Source organism: Stenella coeruleoalba (genome assembly GCF_951394435.1).
Source record: "Stenella coeruleoalba genome assembly, chromosome: 15".
NCBI lineage: Eukaryota > Metazoa > Chordata > Mammalia > Artiodactyla > Delphinidae > Stenella > Stenella coeruleoalba.
The window spans coordinates 78,114,180-78,129,857 of record NC_137161.1 but is presented as its reverse complement, the minus strand read 5'-3'; the positions used below and the strand labels follow the sequence as shown (position 1 = coordinate 78,129,857).

General features: G+C 38.9%; 1 protein-coding gene across 8 annotated transcripts in view; it reads left to right on the top strand.

Annotated features, from left to right (window-relative positions):
• GTF2I (general transcription factor IIi) overlaps positions 1-15,678 on the top strand; it is a gene marked incomplete at its 3' end in the record, with an annotated part of 143,479 nt that overhangs the window by 52,716 nt on the left and 75,085 nt on the right. For all 8 annotated transcript variants that reach the window (XM_079945346.1, XM_079945350.1, XM_079945347.1 and 5 more), the window contains exon 2: positions 13,638-13,741. In XM_079945346.1, coding sequence (XP_079801472.1) covers positions 13,643-13,741 — 99 coding nt within the window. In that variant the 5' untranslated portion in view covers positions 13,638-13,642. The remainder of the gene's footprint in view (positions 1-13,637; positions 13,742-15,678) is intronic.

Sequence of the window (15,678 nt, the reverse complement as noted above, 5' to 3'; positions counted from 1 at the left end):
GTGGTTAACACTCCGCGCTTTCACTGCAGGGGCCGCGCACACCATGTGGCACGGTCAAAAAAAAAAAAAAAAAGTAGCAAAAAATTGGTAAAATATACATAACACAAAACTTAACACACAGTGTTAAGTGCACAGTTTGTACAGTCACATTGTTGAGCAGCCAACCCACCATCCATCTCCAGGACTTTTTCATATTCCTAAACTGAAATTGCCCGTTAAAGAGTAATTCCCATTCCCTCTTCCCTCCAGCCCCTGGCACCTGCTGTGAGGCATGTGGGATCTTAGTTCCCTGACCAGGGATGGAACTGGTGCCCCTTACACTGCAAGTGTGAAGTCTTAACCACTGGACCACCAGGGAAGTCCCAAATTTGACTGTTTTAGATACTTCATACAAGTGGAATTATTTGGACAGTATTTGTCGTTTTGTGATTGGTTTATTTCATTTAGCGTAATGTCCTCATGGTTCATCCACATTTTAGGATGTGTCAGAATTTCCATCCTTTCTGATTGTTATAGTGATTTTTAAAGTTTTTGTTTTTATAGTATGGCAAAGGAGGTAATTTTTTAAAAGTACTGTATATGACTATATCGTGGTATAATTATAGAAGTGGAGAGTAATGAAGAGTTTGATCCTATTTATGGTATTTGGTTAAAATCAGCCCTGGTTAGACTGAGCCTGTGAAGGTTTCTGATTGTATAGGTCCCATACTTTTGAAAATTGATGTGTGTTTTGATTCCATTTGCATACACTGTCTCTAGAGACCATAGTATTTTTATATGTTAAAAATTATTTTCTGATTATGTATTTTTGTTGTGTTGATTGCTTCTGTAAAGCTTTTAGAGTACTTTTTCTTAGGGTATGTTGTAAGTGGGGTAGTCACTTTACTCAACTAGATACTCACGTCATAATTTTTTTCTTTATTTGTAGTCTTACCTATGGGAAAATTAGTTTTCTTTATAATAACAAAATGAGTGTTTGAACTATTGTTCACTATTCATTGTCTATGTTTTAAGCTTTGGAAAAGAAGAGATCCCTTACCACATTTGGAACAGTACTCATTTATCTACTTACCCAACATATTGAAGGCCTTATGGGTGGGTTAGGTATTGTGTGATGCCCTCAGAACACAACCCCCAGAACACAGTCTATTTCTAGGAGAATGCTGGTATGGGCAAATTCTGTTGTTTGTTGAGAGCTTCACAATAAAGACTCCTTAGTTCAGTTTGTATATTCAGTCTAGTTTACTTTTTTTGGTATTTAGCGCAAGGTGACTTTTAAACTTAAATTGTAAAGCAATCTTTGAGGAGTAGGTTTGATACCAGCAAATTTTCATGCTTGTTGGATGTATGCTTTAAAAGGTGCACATACGATATTTCAAAGCAGTGATTTGTTGTTTATCTTAAATTTACACAATATTATAGGTCAATTATATCTCAAAAATAGCTGGGAAAAAAATAAATGGTTAAAAAAAAAGCAGTGATTTATTTTGACAACTTATTATTTTTCCTGCCCCGTCAGAAAATAGATTATTTTATTTAGCAGTATTAATTAAAGCAGTTAGTTGGGAAATTTTCATTTGTCAGGCTTGGATTTGGAGAGTTTATTGGTAGATAAATAGGTATTACATATATGTGTATTTTAAAAATAAGTAACTAAAAATTTTTAAAATTTACTTTATTTAAATTTTTGGCTGCGTCAGGTCTTTGTTGCTGTGCGTGGGATTTCTCTAGTTGCGGTGAGTGGGGGCTACTCTTTGTGGCGGAGCACAGGCTCTAGGCGCACAGGCTTCAGTAGTTGTGGCGCATGGGCTCGGTAGTTGTGGCCTGCAGGCTCTAGAGCACAAGCTCAGCAGTTGTGGCGCACGGGCTTAGTTGCTCCGTGGCATGTGGGATCTTCCTGGACCAGGGATCGAGCCCATGTCCCCTGCTCTGGCAGGTGGATTCTTAACCACTCTGCCACCAGGGAAATCCCTAATTAAATTTAAAGTTAAGTGCTGGGACTTCCCGGGTGGTTCAGTGGCTAAGACTCCACGCTCCCAGTGCAGGGGGCCCAGGTTCAATCTCTGGTCAGGGAATTAGATCCCACATGCCGCAACTAAGAGTTTGCATACTGCAACTAAAAATCCCAATGCTGCAACTGTGGATCCCGCATGGATCAACTAAAGATCCTGCATGCTGCAACGAAGATCCCGTGTGCCTCAACTAAGACCCGACGCAGCCAAATAAATAAATATTTAAAAAAACAAAATTAAATGCTTACTCAATTTATTGAATGCTTGTGTTAAGCGCTCTGTCAGGTACTTAATAGCGTCTCATACCAACCTTGTGAGGTAAGTACACATATTATTGTCATTTTCCGGATTAGTATATTTGGGATTAAAGAATCCCACAGTCAGCCATATCTAATATTGGAGCTAGGACTTGAATTCAGAATTTGGCATGATTCCAAAGCTGCCATTCATAATAGCTTTGCTCTGTTGCCTGCTTTCTGTACACAGTACATTAAAAAGATAAAGATGGAACTTTTAGGTCACAGTTACTTGATTTTCATTTCCTCTTCCAATTCATACAAAGTTAGAAAAAGAACAAGTGAGCCAGCTTATCAACTACCAAATGTTTTTTAAATTTGAAGTAAGGACAAAGGGGCACATTCTTTGTGTATTGGCAGAGAAAGCTGCTACTTTTAAAAAATCTGCACTATCAATTTAAAAGTATAACTTACACATTTGTGAAAAATTTCAAACTAGTGCCAAGAAAAGTTGTGGGTCTTCCTGAATAGTTGATAAGGTGTTTGTTTGTTTGTTTCAGAGACAGTGTTTTGGCTACTGTGACACTCAGTATTGAACTTCTTTGATCCACCTTTGGGCAGATTCTCTTTCCATGCCTTCATTTTTAAAATTTTATCATTCTTCCCTTCACCTGGCTTTTTAAAAAAAGATAAAATTTAGCTATTTTTGTTAGCTGTCTCAACAGTATTTTGGAAATGGGGTGGAGAGGGTATAAAGTTTTAAGTATAAAAATAAACACACTTGGAGATCATTTCAAATCTTAACCTTTCAAATGTATTTTGTTTCTTCTCGAGAGATCACTTGGTGTTTACTGATAAAATTACCAGCTTTATTTCAGCAGAAAGAAAAATTTTAGTATCTTAAAATGTAAGCATAGCCTGCTATGAAAACTTAAAAGCCTTGACTTTTAAAAATCAATCTTGATCAAAGGTTTGTTTTAGGGATTTCTAATTTTCTTTCTAAATGGTCTCTTTGGCTCTATTTCTCTTGTTTGCTGAGGTGTATATGTTAAATATATGTGTTACCATATTAATATAAATTGTGATACTTTGTATTCTTTTATTAAATGTTTGTAAAATGGAACCTCTGACGAAACACCAACCTAATTTATTCCCTTTGAAAATACCTATTAAACCTATAGAGATAAACTCTTAGAGATGCGTATTAAAATATTCCTCTGTGTTAATAGGCAAGGAATAAGGAAATTCTGGGAGTTACAGGTTCTAGTGTAGTCTCTGGCAAACTGATCTTATCCAAAATGTTCTGTCCACTTCTGGGACATTGCCTGGACAAACTAGAGAATATCTTGAGAATGGTGCCACTGAGGAATATTTTGGAAATCATGTTACAGGTAAAGCACAGGACAAACTGGGGATGCTTGGTTTGGAGAAGAGAATTATGGAGCACGATGCATTGAAAGGGCTCTTTTGTAGAAGAAGGCTCTTTTAGGAGGCAGCAGTGGCTGAGACAGATTTGTTTGTTTGTTTTTAATATTTATTTATTTGGTTGCACCGGGGCTTAGTTGCTTCAGGTGGGCTCTTTAGGTGCGACATGCAGGCTTCTTAGTTGTGGCATGCGAACTCTTGGTTTTGGCATGCATGTGGGATCTGTTTCCCTGACCAGGGATCGAACCCAGCCCCCTGCATTGGGAGCGTGGAGGCTTAACCACTGTGCCACCAGGGAAGTCCCTTGAATTTTCTTCTTTATCTAAGATTGTAAGTTTTGAGATTGAAATGGTGAAATGTTTGTTGCAAATAACAAAATAATAACACAAAAAAGAAATAAGACATAAATGGAATAAAAGAAACAAGATCAGTGTTATGGGTCCCCACCCACCCCCACCTCCCACGGACTGAAGTCTGACCTGAACCTTAATTTGAAGCAGAAACACGTTGAAAATTTAGAATATTTTAGAAATCAACATAATCAGAAATATTGAGAATCTCAATTTTTTGTTAGAGTGATGATGGCCTGTGTGAAAGTGTTCTAATTTATTTATCTATTTTTGGCTCCCTTGGGTCTTCGTTGCTGCACGTGGGCTTTCTCTAGTTGTGGCGAGCCAGGGCTACTCTTCATTGTGGTGCATGGGCTTCTCCTTGCGGTGCCTTCTCTTGTTGCGGAGCACGGGCTCTAGGTGCGCGGGCTTCAGTAGTTGTGGCTTGGGGGCTCTAGAGTGCAGGCCCTGTAGTTGTGGCGCATGGGCTTAGTTGCTCTGCAGCATGTGGGATCTTCCCGGACTGGGGCTCGAACCTGCGCCCCCCTGCATTGGCAGGCGGATTCTTAACAACTGCGCCACCAGGAAGGTCCCTGAAAGTATTTTAGAGTTCTGTTTGACTCACTGTAAAATTTCTTTTTATTGTTTTGCTGTTCAGCATTAACGACAAGGATCAATAAATTAAAAGCAAAAGTGTGGTCAAATAAAAACACTTACGTGGAATTAATTATGGGCTTATTTTGAGGTAGAATGGATCAGTGCAGTAAGGACACAGATAAACCTAATTCCTGAAATGGATCTCCAATAAGAAACACAAGAGGATTTTAAAGAATGGCTGGAGTCTGTTTTCAGAGACATAAAAGAAGGCATTGCTTCTATTAAACAGTAGCTGACAGGATAAAAGATAAAAAGATGAAACAGCAACAGGCCAATTAAGTTCAGCTTTGAACTTAAAGGAGAATTAAAATCAAATCAGGGAGACAAAAGATGAAGTCAAAAAAAAGTTCAGAATTGAAGAATTAAGGAAATTGAAAAAATGGGAAAGAAAATGGAACGGACTCTGGTAGCTATTATTTTTGTGTACTGGCACACTTTATCAACCCTTTTCTCCTGATAACAGTGTCCTGCTTTGCCTTTTAACTGCTTACCTTCCTATTCCACGTGGTTCTGGCTAGACTGCCAATAACAGTGTATCCCAGGTAATCTTGTTCTGACTAGCCACGTGGGCTTGGGAGAGGCTCGTGACACAAATCCCCAGAACTTTTGTGCAAAAAATAGCAGGAAGATATGATAGTACGCTGCCTCTAGGATCACAGTATAGGTGTGTGGTAAGCATAAAGATGCGTGTGGCCATCATTGTCTTAGGAAAGAAACCCATCTGCTCAAGAAGTGAGGCCTGCAGGGAGGGAATAGAGAGAACTCTAATGATATCTCGTGTTCCTTGATCTAGCTGTGTATAGAATCAGTGCAATGTTTAGGCTGAATAGTTAAATAAAACAATAAAAATTCCTTTGTTCACTTGTGGTGGTTTGAATTGGGTATTTGTAACCTTGCAGTGTAAGATAGTTCTGGCTAATTCATAAATTGTTCTTGAAAATAGAAGACTATTATAAGTCAGTTGTGGTTCCCAGAGTTGGTGGGACTAATAAGAATGTTCTAGAATTATAAAACAAAACTTTTGTAAAAATACCAAAAAGTTGATAAGATAGGAATTTTGAAGAGCTATTATGAGAAGCTAATATTAAAAGGAAAATGAGGGAGTTCCCTGGTGGTCCTGTGGTTAGGACGCCTCACTTTTCTGCTGCAGGGGGCATGGCTTTGACCAGGAACTAAGATCCTGCAAGTCCTGCGGCGCAGGCAAAATTAAAAAAAAAAAAAAAGGAAAATGAGAACTAATGGTAGAAGTGGGAATCTCTTTTGCCCTAAGGGCATCTGCCAATTTCACCATATGAACTTGAGTTTTGAAAACCATGTGAGATGAGAGGCTGAAATCAAAGCCCAGAATCTGCACAAAATTCAGGGGACAGATAGACCCTTCCCCTCAATAAGTTGAGACCTCAAATTGGTTAAGGCTGATTAAGAAATAAGCCAGCTTGCATCCCTATTTGTGGTCTGGGTTACCATCTCTGGGTGATTCGAGGAAACTGAAGCTTTGGATTATGGTGGTCCCAGGCAGGTATTGTTCCCAGATAATAGGTCTCATATTTAAAACAGTGTTTTGATGTAAAACGACCAGCATACAGTAAAAGACAATCAGGCATACATTGGAACGAGAACCGTGAGTTTGAGCTAGAACTATGAGAAACATCAGAAATACACCTGCAAAGACTTGAGATTTTTGAATTATCATAGACTGTAAAACAACTACCCGTACTATGTTTAAAGAAATATGTCAAGCTTGAAAATCTTTAGGGAGTAGGAAACTTTAAATGTGACATGGCAACAAATAGAAATTGTATAAATGAAAATTATAAACAAAATAAAAAACCTGATGGGTGGTTTTAACCACAGAATAAGTATAAGTGAAGAAGGAATTAGTGAAATGGAAGATAAGTCAGAAGAAAGATAAGCCAGAAAGGAAAAATGAGAAAAATTCAGAAGAGGGTAAGAGATTTAAGGATTAGCATACACTTAGTCTGCGTCTCTGTGTAGGATAGGAGGTAGACAATGGGACAGAGACAATACCTGAAGAGATAATAGCTGAGAATTTGCCACTACTGAAAGATGACAATCCTTAGCCCAGTGAATGATAAAGGTACTGAATAAAAGGAAATGTACACTACACACACACTATACAGAGTGAAACTGTAGAAAACCATAGACAAAGAAAACATCTTAAAAACAGCAGGGATGAGGATTGGGATTACCTTTAAAAGAGATTCTAGATGACTTCTGACTAGCAACAATGGAAGCCAAAAGATAATGAAATAACCTCAGTGTGCTGACAGGAAGTATTTGTCAACCCAGATTCTTATCCTAGTTGAAAGTATCTTTCAAGAATAAAGAATTTTTAGCAAACAGTAAGTTTGCCATTAGAAAGAAACTGTAAAGGATTAACTTTAGGCAGAAGGAAAATCTGAGATGCAAGAAAGAATGAGCAAAGAATTTCATAAATATGTATGTGGTTAAATCAAAATGAAAATTAAATTGTTCGAAACAAATAATATTGCATTTAAGAATACAGAATTAAAATACACATACACAAAAGCTGAATAATTAAGGAGCTATATCCACATAATAATTATCAGAATTCGGACAGTTTATGCAATGTGTAGTCATCATCAGAGGTCAGTTTAGTAATGGGCATAGGACCCTAAGCAGATGAGTCACTCAGGAAGAAATACAGATGATAAAACTATGAAAAGTGTTTCTTTAGTAAGCAAAGAATTTCAGCTGTTTTAGTAATAATGAGGTATTCATAGTGATTAGGTCATAGTTCTCCAATATGTTGGTGAGACTGATGAATTTAGTGTTTTTAAACATTTCTGGTAGCAATGGGAAAATTTTAGCATTATGTATTAAGAGGTATAAAGATTTTCATGCTATGTTTCAGTATTAAATTTTTAAAATACAGAAATAAAAAGGCAAAAGCCAATTTTATGAAGATGAGAGAAATTGTATGATTCCATTTCGGTGGGCTATTATGCAGCTATTTAAAGAACTTGTTCTGTAAGAATATGTAACATGACAGGTAGATGATGCTAGTTGATCATTAAGGCAAGGTCACTGTACTCATAGTGGGTTAGGCTCTTTGTAATTTTACTAATTTATTCTGAGAATCTGCATCCCAGATGTCTTGTGTATGCATTTTAACTTTACTATATCATAAAACTGTACTTCTCTGTTCCTTTTCTGTGTTCTTTTTCTCAGGCAGGCTACATTGGTAGTCTGTTCTATGGGGATACTCTTGTAGCAATAATCCTTGGAGATTGGGACTTCCCTGGTGGTGCAGTGGTTAGGAATCTGTCTGCCAGTGTGGGGGACACGGGTTCAAGCCCATGTGGTCCGGTTGGATCCCACATGCCGCGGAGCAACAGGGCCTGTGCGCCACACTACTGAGCCTGTGCTCTGGAGCCCGCGCGCCACAACTACTGGAGCCTGCGCGCCACAACTACTGAAGCCTGCGTGCCTAGAGCCCGTACTCCTCCGCAACAAGAGAAGCCACCGCAATGAGAAGGCTGCACCCCGCAATGAAGAGTAGCCCCTGCTCGCAGTAACTAGAGAAAGCCTGCGCACAACAACGAAGACCCAACGCAGCCAAATGAATAAATTAATTAAAAAAAAGAATCCTTGGAGAGTGGCAGTGAAGAATGCGCACACAGTTGGGATTGGCCTTTGTATCCTGGCTCATGTTCCCTTAAGTTTCTTTTCCATTTATTAGTTCATTCTTTTGCTATAGCTACTACCGTGGTGGCTCAAGAGGTCATGAGAATTTAAAAGTTTACTCAACATAGTTTAATTTCTATAGCAATATAGTTTTTGTGATAATGGAAAAGTTCTGTGTCTGTGATTCTTCACTACAAAAGTCGCTAACTACATGTGGTTGCTAAACACTTGAACTGTGGCTAAGACTACTGAGGAACTGAATTTTCAATTTTACTTAATCTCGATTAATTTCAATTTAAGTAACTACCTGTGGTTATTGGCTACCATGTTGGATAGCACATCTCTGGAGGGATACCTTCCAGCTGTTTCCTTGACTGCGGATTTTCTGCCTTGGATTATGGCCTCCTTCCTTACAAAGAGAGATCCCCATTTCTTTCCACACCACCCCTCCTTTACCAAGACAGCATCAGAGATAAGAAAATCGGGAATAAATACATTGTGGTACAAATCCCAGAAGTCGTTTTCTTGTCTAACATTGGGCTCATCTTTTTTTTTTTTAAGTTAGTTTCCTGTAGTGCGTGTGTGTGTTTCTTTAGTATTTACTTATTTGTTCATTTTTATTTGTTTTGGCTGCAGTAGATCTTAGTTGCGGCACACAGGATCTTTGTTGGGGCACACAGGATCTTTGTTGCAGCACGTGGGGTCTTTTTTTTAACTGTGGCATGCGGACTCGTAGTTGCGGCATGCAGACTCTTAGTTGAGGCATGCATGTGGGATCTAGTTCCCCAAACAGGGATCAAACCCGGGCTTCCTGCATTGGGAGTGCGGAGTCTTACCCACTGGACCGCCAGGGAAGTCCCTGGGTTCACCTTCTGAATTGTCTCAGTTCAGTTTTTCTTCCTTCTCTGTGTTTAAAAAGATTAAAAGGGATCTACCATTTTTATATTTACTGTTTTATGAAGGACATGATCATTTTGGTCATTTTCCTTTTTGTTCTAAAGAACTAACTGTCCCATTTTAGGTACTTTACATTTTTGTTTCATGGTCACTTTATTTTTATTTTTTTTTATTTTATTTTTTTGGCTGTGCCGCGTGGCGTGCGGGATCTTAGTTCCCCAACCAGGGATTGAACCCGGACCCTGGGCAGTGAAAGCGTGGAGTCCTAACCACTGGACTGCCAGGGAGTTCCCCATGATCTTTCTTTTCTTTTCTCTTCTCTTTTCTTTTCTTTTCTTACTTTTCCTTCTTTTCTTTCTTTCTTTTTTTTCTTTCTTTCTACCTACCTGCCTATCTATCTGTCGCTGCATTGGGTCTCAGTTGTGGCACGTAGGATTTTCATTGAGGCAGGTGGGATCTTTCATTGAGGCGCATGTGGGCTCTCTGTTGTGGCACGCGGGCTCTAGTCGAGGCCCGCGAGCTCAGTAGTTGTGGAAGTGAAGGTTATTATGGAAAAATAATACGCCTTGACCATTTTGACTGAGCCACATTTTACTATAAGTTTACTTAAAACTTATTTATCCAAGAGAAAAGAATAGGACCTAGGCTGTTACGGAAAATAATTTCTATCATCTAACCATTCTCTTGCTTGATACTGCCTTTTCTGTTTTGGGAAACAAAATTCTTTTTGTTAACAGATACGGGGATGTGTCAATTTTTTTTATTATAAAATTTTATTTCCTAAGTATGTATACTTCATTAGTTTTTTGCGGTACACGGGCCTCTCACTGTTGTGGCCTCTCCCGTTGCAGAGCACAGGCTTCGAACGCGCAAGCTCTGCGGCATGTGAGATCTTCCCGGACCGGGGCATGAACCCGTGTCCACTGTATTGGCAGGTGGACTCTCAACCACTGCACCACCAGGGAAGCCCACTTCATTAGTTTTTGATGCCCAAATCTAGCCTAGCAGTTAATTCACATGCTAACACATGGTGGAGCTAGATCACAGTTTCATTTATTTATTTATTTATCTATCTATCTATCTATCTATCTATCTATTTATTTATTTATGGCTGTGTTGGGTCTTCGTTTCTGCGCGAGGGCTTTCTTCAGTTGTGGGAAGCGGGGAACACTCTTCATCTCGGTGTGCCGGCCTCTCACTGTCGCGGCTTCTCTTGTTGCGGAGCACAGGCTCCAGACGCGCAGGCTCAGTAGTTGTGACTCACGGGCCCAGTTGTTCCGCGGCGTGTGGGATCTTACCAGACCAGGGCTCGAACCCGTGTCCCCTGCATTGGCAGGCAGATTCTCAACCACTGTGCCACCAGGGAAGCCCCACAGTTTTTAATAATAGGGAAATCATCCTCTTTTTTTTTTAATTGAAATTTAGTTGATTTACAATACTATATTAATTTCAGGTGTACAACATAGTGATTCAGTATTTTTATAGCTTGTACTCCATGTAAAGTTATTATAAAATATTGACAATATTCTCCTGCGCTGTACAATATATCCTTGTAGCTTATTTAATATAGTAGTTGGTACCTTATAATCCCTTATCCGTATCTTGCCCCTCCTCCTTTCCCTGATGATCTTTAATAATAGGGAAAAGGGGGCTTCCCTGGTGGTGCAGTGGTTGGGAGTCCACCTGCCGATGCGGGGGATGCGGGTTCTTGCCCCGGTCCGGGAGGATCCCATGTGCCGTGGCGCGGCTGGGCCCGTGGGCCATGGCCGCTGGGCCTGCATGTCTGGAGCCTGTGCTCCGCAGCGGGAGAGGCCACAATAGTGAAAGGCCCGCGTACCACACACAAAAAAAATAATAATAGGGAAAAGATTTACATACATTTTTAGCCAAAACGATTTTTCATGCTAACAGCTCAGCATGTTCTCTAATATTGGGCCTTCAGTTAAGGAACACCCAGATGTCTTTAGTAAATTAACTTATATACACAGATTTATTTTTAGAATTTCTATTTATGCTTCCAGTCATTAATTTTTTAGTCATCCTTTCATATTAGTTTCATTTGATTATTTGGTCTCTTGCTAAAACCTAGAATTAACCAAATTGAAAAGGGGTACTTTTTAATAGGCATCTAATTTGCATGCTATTTATAGAAAGACAATTCTTTTAGTATTAGAATTTTTAAAAATTTGCTTTAGGGGCTTCCCTGTTGGCGCAGTGGTTGAGAGTCTGCCTGCCGATGCAGGGGACGCGGGTTCTTGCCCTGGTCCGGGAGGATCCCACGTGCCGTGGAGCGGCTGGGCCCGTGGGCCATGGCCGCTGGGCCTGCGCGTCTGGAGCCTGTGCTCCGCAATAGGAAAGGCCACAACAGTGAGGGGCCCGCGTACCGCAAACAAACAAACAAACAAAAAATTTGCTTTAGGTTTTGGCTTCTTAGAATGTCTTTATGGGATGTATTTTTGCCTTTTAATTTTTAAATTTTGATGTAATATATATGACATAAAATTTACCATTTTAACCATTTAAAAATGTACAGTCCCCCTGGCATTGAGTACATTCACATGGTGGGTTTTTTTTATTCTATTAAAAAAAATTTTTATACATCTTTATTGGAGTATAATTGCTTCACAATGCAGTATTAGTTTCTGTTGTACAACAAAGTGGATCAGCCATATGCATACATATATCCCCATATCCCCTCCCTCTTGAGCCTCCCTCCCACACTCCCTGTCCTACCCCTCTAGGTCATCGAAAAGCACCGAGCAGATCTCCCTGTGCTATGCTGCTGCTTCCCACTAGCTAGCTCTTTTACATTTGGTAGTGTATATACATCAATGCTACTCTCACTTCACCCCAGCTTCCCCCCCACCCCTTGTCCTCAAGTCCATTCTGTATGTCTGTGTCTTTATTCCTGCCCTGCCACTAGGTTCATCAGTACCATTTTTTTTTAGACTCCATATATATATGCGTTAGCATACGGTATTTGTTTTTCTCTTTCTGACTTCACTCTGTATGACAGACTCTAGGTCCATCCACCTCACTACAAGTAACTCAATTTCGTTTCTTTTTATATCTGAGTAATATTCCATTGTATATATATATGCCGCATCTTCTTTATCCATTCATCTGTCAGTGGACGTTTAGGTTGTTTCCATGTCCTGGCCACCATAAATCGTGCTGCAGTGAACATTGTGGTACATGTCTCTTTTTGACATTCACATTGTTGTGTGACCATCATCACTATCTATCTCCGGAACTTTTTTGTCATCCCAAACTAAAACTCTGTATACGTTAAATAATAAATTGTCATTGCTCCCTCCTTCTAGACCCTGGCAACCATCATTCTACTTTCTGTCTCTATGAATTTGATTATTATAGGTAATCTCATGTGAGTGGATTACACAGCATTTATCCATTTGTGTCTGGATTATCTCATTTAGAATAATATTTTTAAGGTTCATCTATATTGTAGTATGTATCAGAACTTCATTCCTTTTTAAGGCTGAATTACATTCCATTGTATGGATAATATATTTTGTTTATTCATCTGACAGTGGACACTTTGGTTTCTACCTTTTGGCTGTTATGAATAATGCTACTGTGAACTTGAGTGTTCAAATATCTGTTCAAGTCCCTGCTTTCAGTTCTCTTGAGTATATACCCGGAAGTAGAATTGCTGCATCATGGTAAATCTGTTTAATTTTTTAGAGAGCTACCAAACTGTTTTCCACAGTGGATGTACCATTTTACACTCCTAAGAGCAATGCACAGGGGTTCTCATTTCTCCACATCCTTGCCAGCACTTACTATTGAATGGTCTATGTGTTTGTATTTTTATAGTGCTTGAAATTCAACTGAGCCTCTTTGCTGATGCAAAAGTATCAGACAGTGTTTTCCAAAGAGAATGTATTATAAAGGAATCTTAGCTCTTATTTGTCCTGCAGCCTATTTACTTCTTAATAAGAAAGGAGGAATTCTCTTCACCCAACCTCAGTCTACTTAACCCACTCTTGAGTAATCAGTGTGCACATGGGAGAAAGGGGAGGTTGTGTCTATTTCCTATGTGGAACTGTGATAAACTATCACTGGATTGTGAAGTGCATCACCTCTTCCTCATTGGGAAATTTTTAAACTGGTTCTGGGTGACACCTAAATTTATCTTGGGAGGTGATGCTGACCTAGTTTTATGGAACTAAAACTAGATGGAAAGTTGGGGGTTAGATTCTCTGTCTTATAGGATAACAGGAGTTTGGGGCAAATATTGATAGATTACTTGGTTTTTAAGTCTTATTTTTTCTCTTAAGCAAGAAAACTGTAAATTAGGCAATTTATGGAGGACCCTCACAGCTCTAAACATATGTTGAGCAAGACACTGAATTTCTACCACTCACTTTCCTAATACTTCTCTTTCCTAGGGATCATGGCCCAAGTAGCAATGTCTACCCTGCCCGTCGAAGATGAGGAGTCCTCGGAGAGCAGGATGGTGGTGACATTCCTTATGTCTGCTCTTGAGTCCATGGTGAGATGGTTTTTCAGTTCTATAAAGTTTTCCGTAGTTGGATAAGATTGGGCTTGTGAATGAGATTGATTTGTTTTTGGAAAACATACACTGTGTCTATTATTTTTAATAAATACATACTGTTTTTGCTTGAGTAATAGTTATGGATTTAAGCCTTTCAAATTTTATTGCATGTTTCAGAATGTTCTTAACTTATCCGAATGTGTAATTTTTTACATTTAATTTCAATTTTTTACCTCCCAGTATCTTAGGCAATCCCTTGTTTTGTAAGCATTAACTTTGAATTTAAGTGTAATATTTGAAGTTACTCAGAATGAGTTTGTATGTTATAGTGTGGTGCTGGTGTCTTATTGTATCTCTGTAAAGAACATTACCACAATTTTGGGCCATAAGAGAACATTCACTATTTTACATCTATTCTTTATTTTATTGTGCTGTGCTTCACAATTGTCTGAATTCTGTGACCTTCTACCCAATATGTAGTGTGTTAACTCTTTATTTTTAAAAAAACTTATACACATAATTGCAAAATATTAAGTAGTATTCTTTTGCTGTACTTTTATATTACTATCATGGTAGTAATTCAGTTGGCTTATCATGTTTTTCTGAATATGTATTTGAACTCATAGCTTTAAGAAACATCAGACTTAAGTATTTTCTGACACAATGAAATTATATATTCTAAGCAGGAGGATGCTGTGTATTTCCTGTCTTAAGCATTGACTAGTATTATATAGCATCTAACCTCACAGTTCTCAATATGACATAGTTCGTGGAATCTTTTTTGTTTTTCTGTTAGGGCATTTTTTTTCTTCTTTCTGCTGTATAAGAATTAAAAAAATTATCTCCTTAAAGAAAGAAATTTTAGAATGGTTAGTGGCTATATATACTATTACTTTTTTTTTTTTTTTTAAGTATTTGTTTATTTGGCTGCACCAAGTCTTAGTTTCATCATGTGGGCTCTTAGTTGCGGCATGTGGGATCTAGTTCCCCGACCAGGGATCGAACCCAGGCCCCCTGCATTGGGAGCATGGAGTTTTAACCACTGGACGACCAGGGAAGTCTTTCTTTTTTTTTTTTTTTTTTTCCTACTATAACTTTCTGACTGTCACTTATTTCTTGCTTTTGGTCATAAAGTTAGCCAAAATTTGTGGCTGTAACGTTAAATAATTTAGAGATTAAATCCTATTCTGTTGATATTAAATAATTTTCTTTAATACTACTCTCTATGTAGAATGAAATAGGGTCACATAGGACCCATTCCCTTCCTTAGAATGTCTTTATAGTTTTCTCATCTTTGGCAGAAGTAAGAGGATCTCTCCTCCTGTTCCCAGTTGTATACTGTGAAGTATAATTCATAGGTGTATAGGTCAGCTTCATCCTTCTTCCTTTGGCCCATAGATTTCTTTGATCTAATCCTTAGACAGTACATGAATCTTGCTTTACTGTTTCGTAAATACTGCCTTTGGAGACAGGGTTGTCCAACTAAGAGTGTGGATAGTGCAGCAAGAATGCACCGTCATTTATCACAAGGTAAGTAAATAATAGTTCCTTACAAGTGAGCAGCCATGGTACATCTCAAAGGTATGTACCATATAGCATATCATAGAAACGTCATATAACAAAATTACAGTACAGCATCGTTTGCCGTGCTGGGAACGATTGTTGGCTCACCTCGGTCACAAGTTTTCTACTGTGGCTTTATTACAGTTCAAAAGATTTCTGATCGTGACAGTAGGTATAAAATTATTTATTTGAGATACTGTTTTTAAGCGATATTATTCAAGTAATTTCCATTTAAGAAATTAGGGGCTTCCCTGGTGGCGCAGTGGTTGAGAGTCCACCTGCCGATGCAGGGGACACGGGTTTGTGCCCCGGTCCGGGAAGATCCCACATGCCGCAGAGCGGCTGGGCCCGTGAGCCATGCCGCTGAGCCT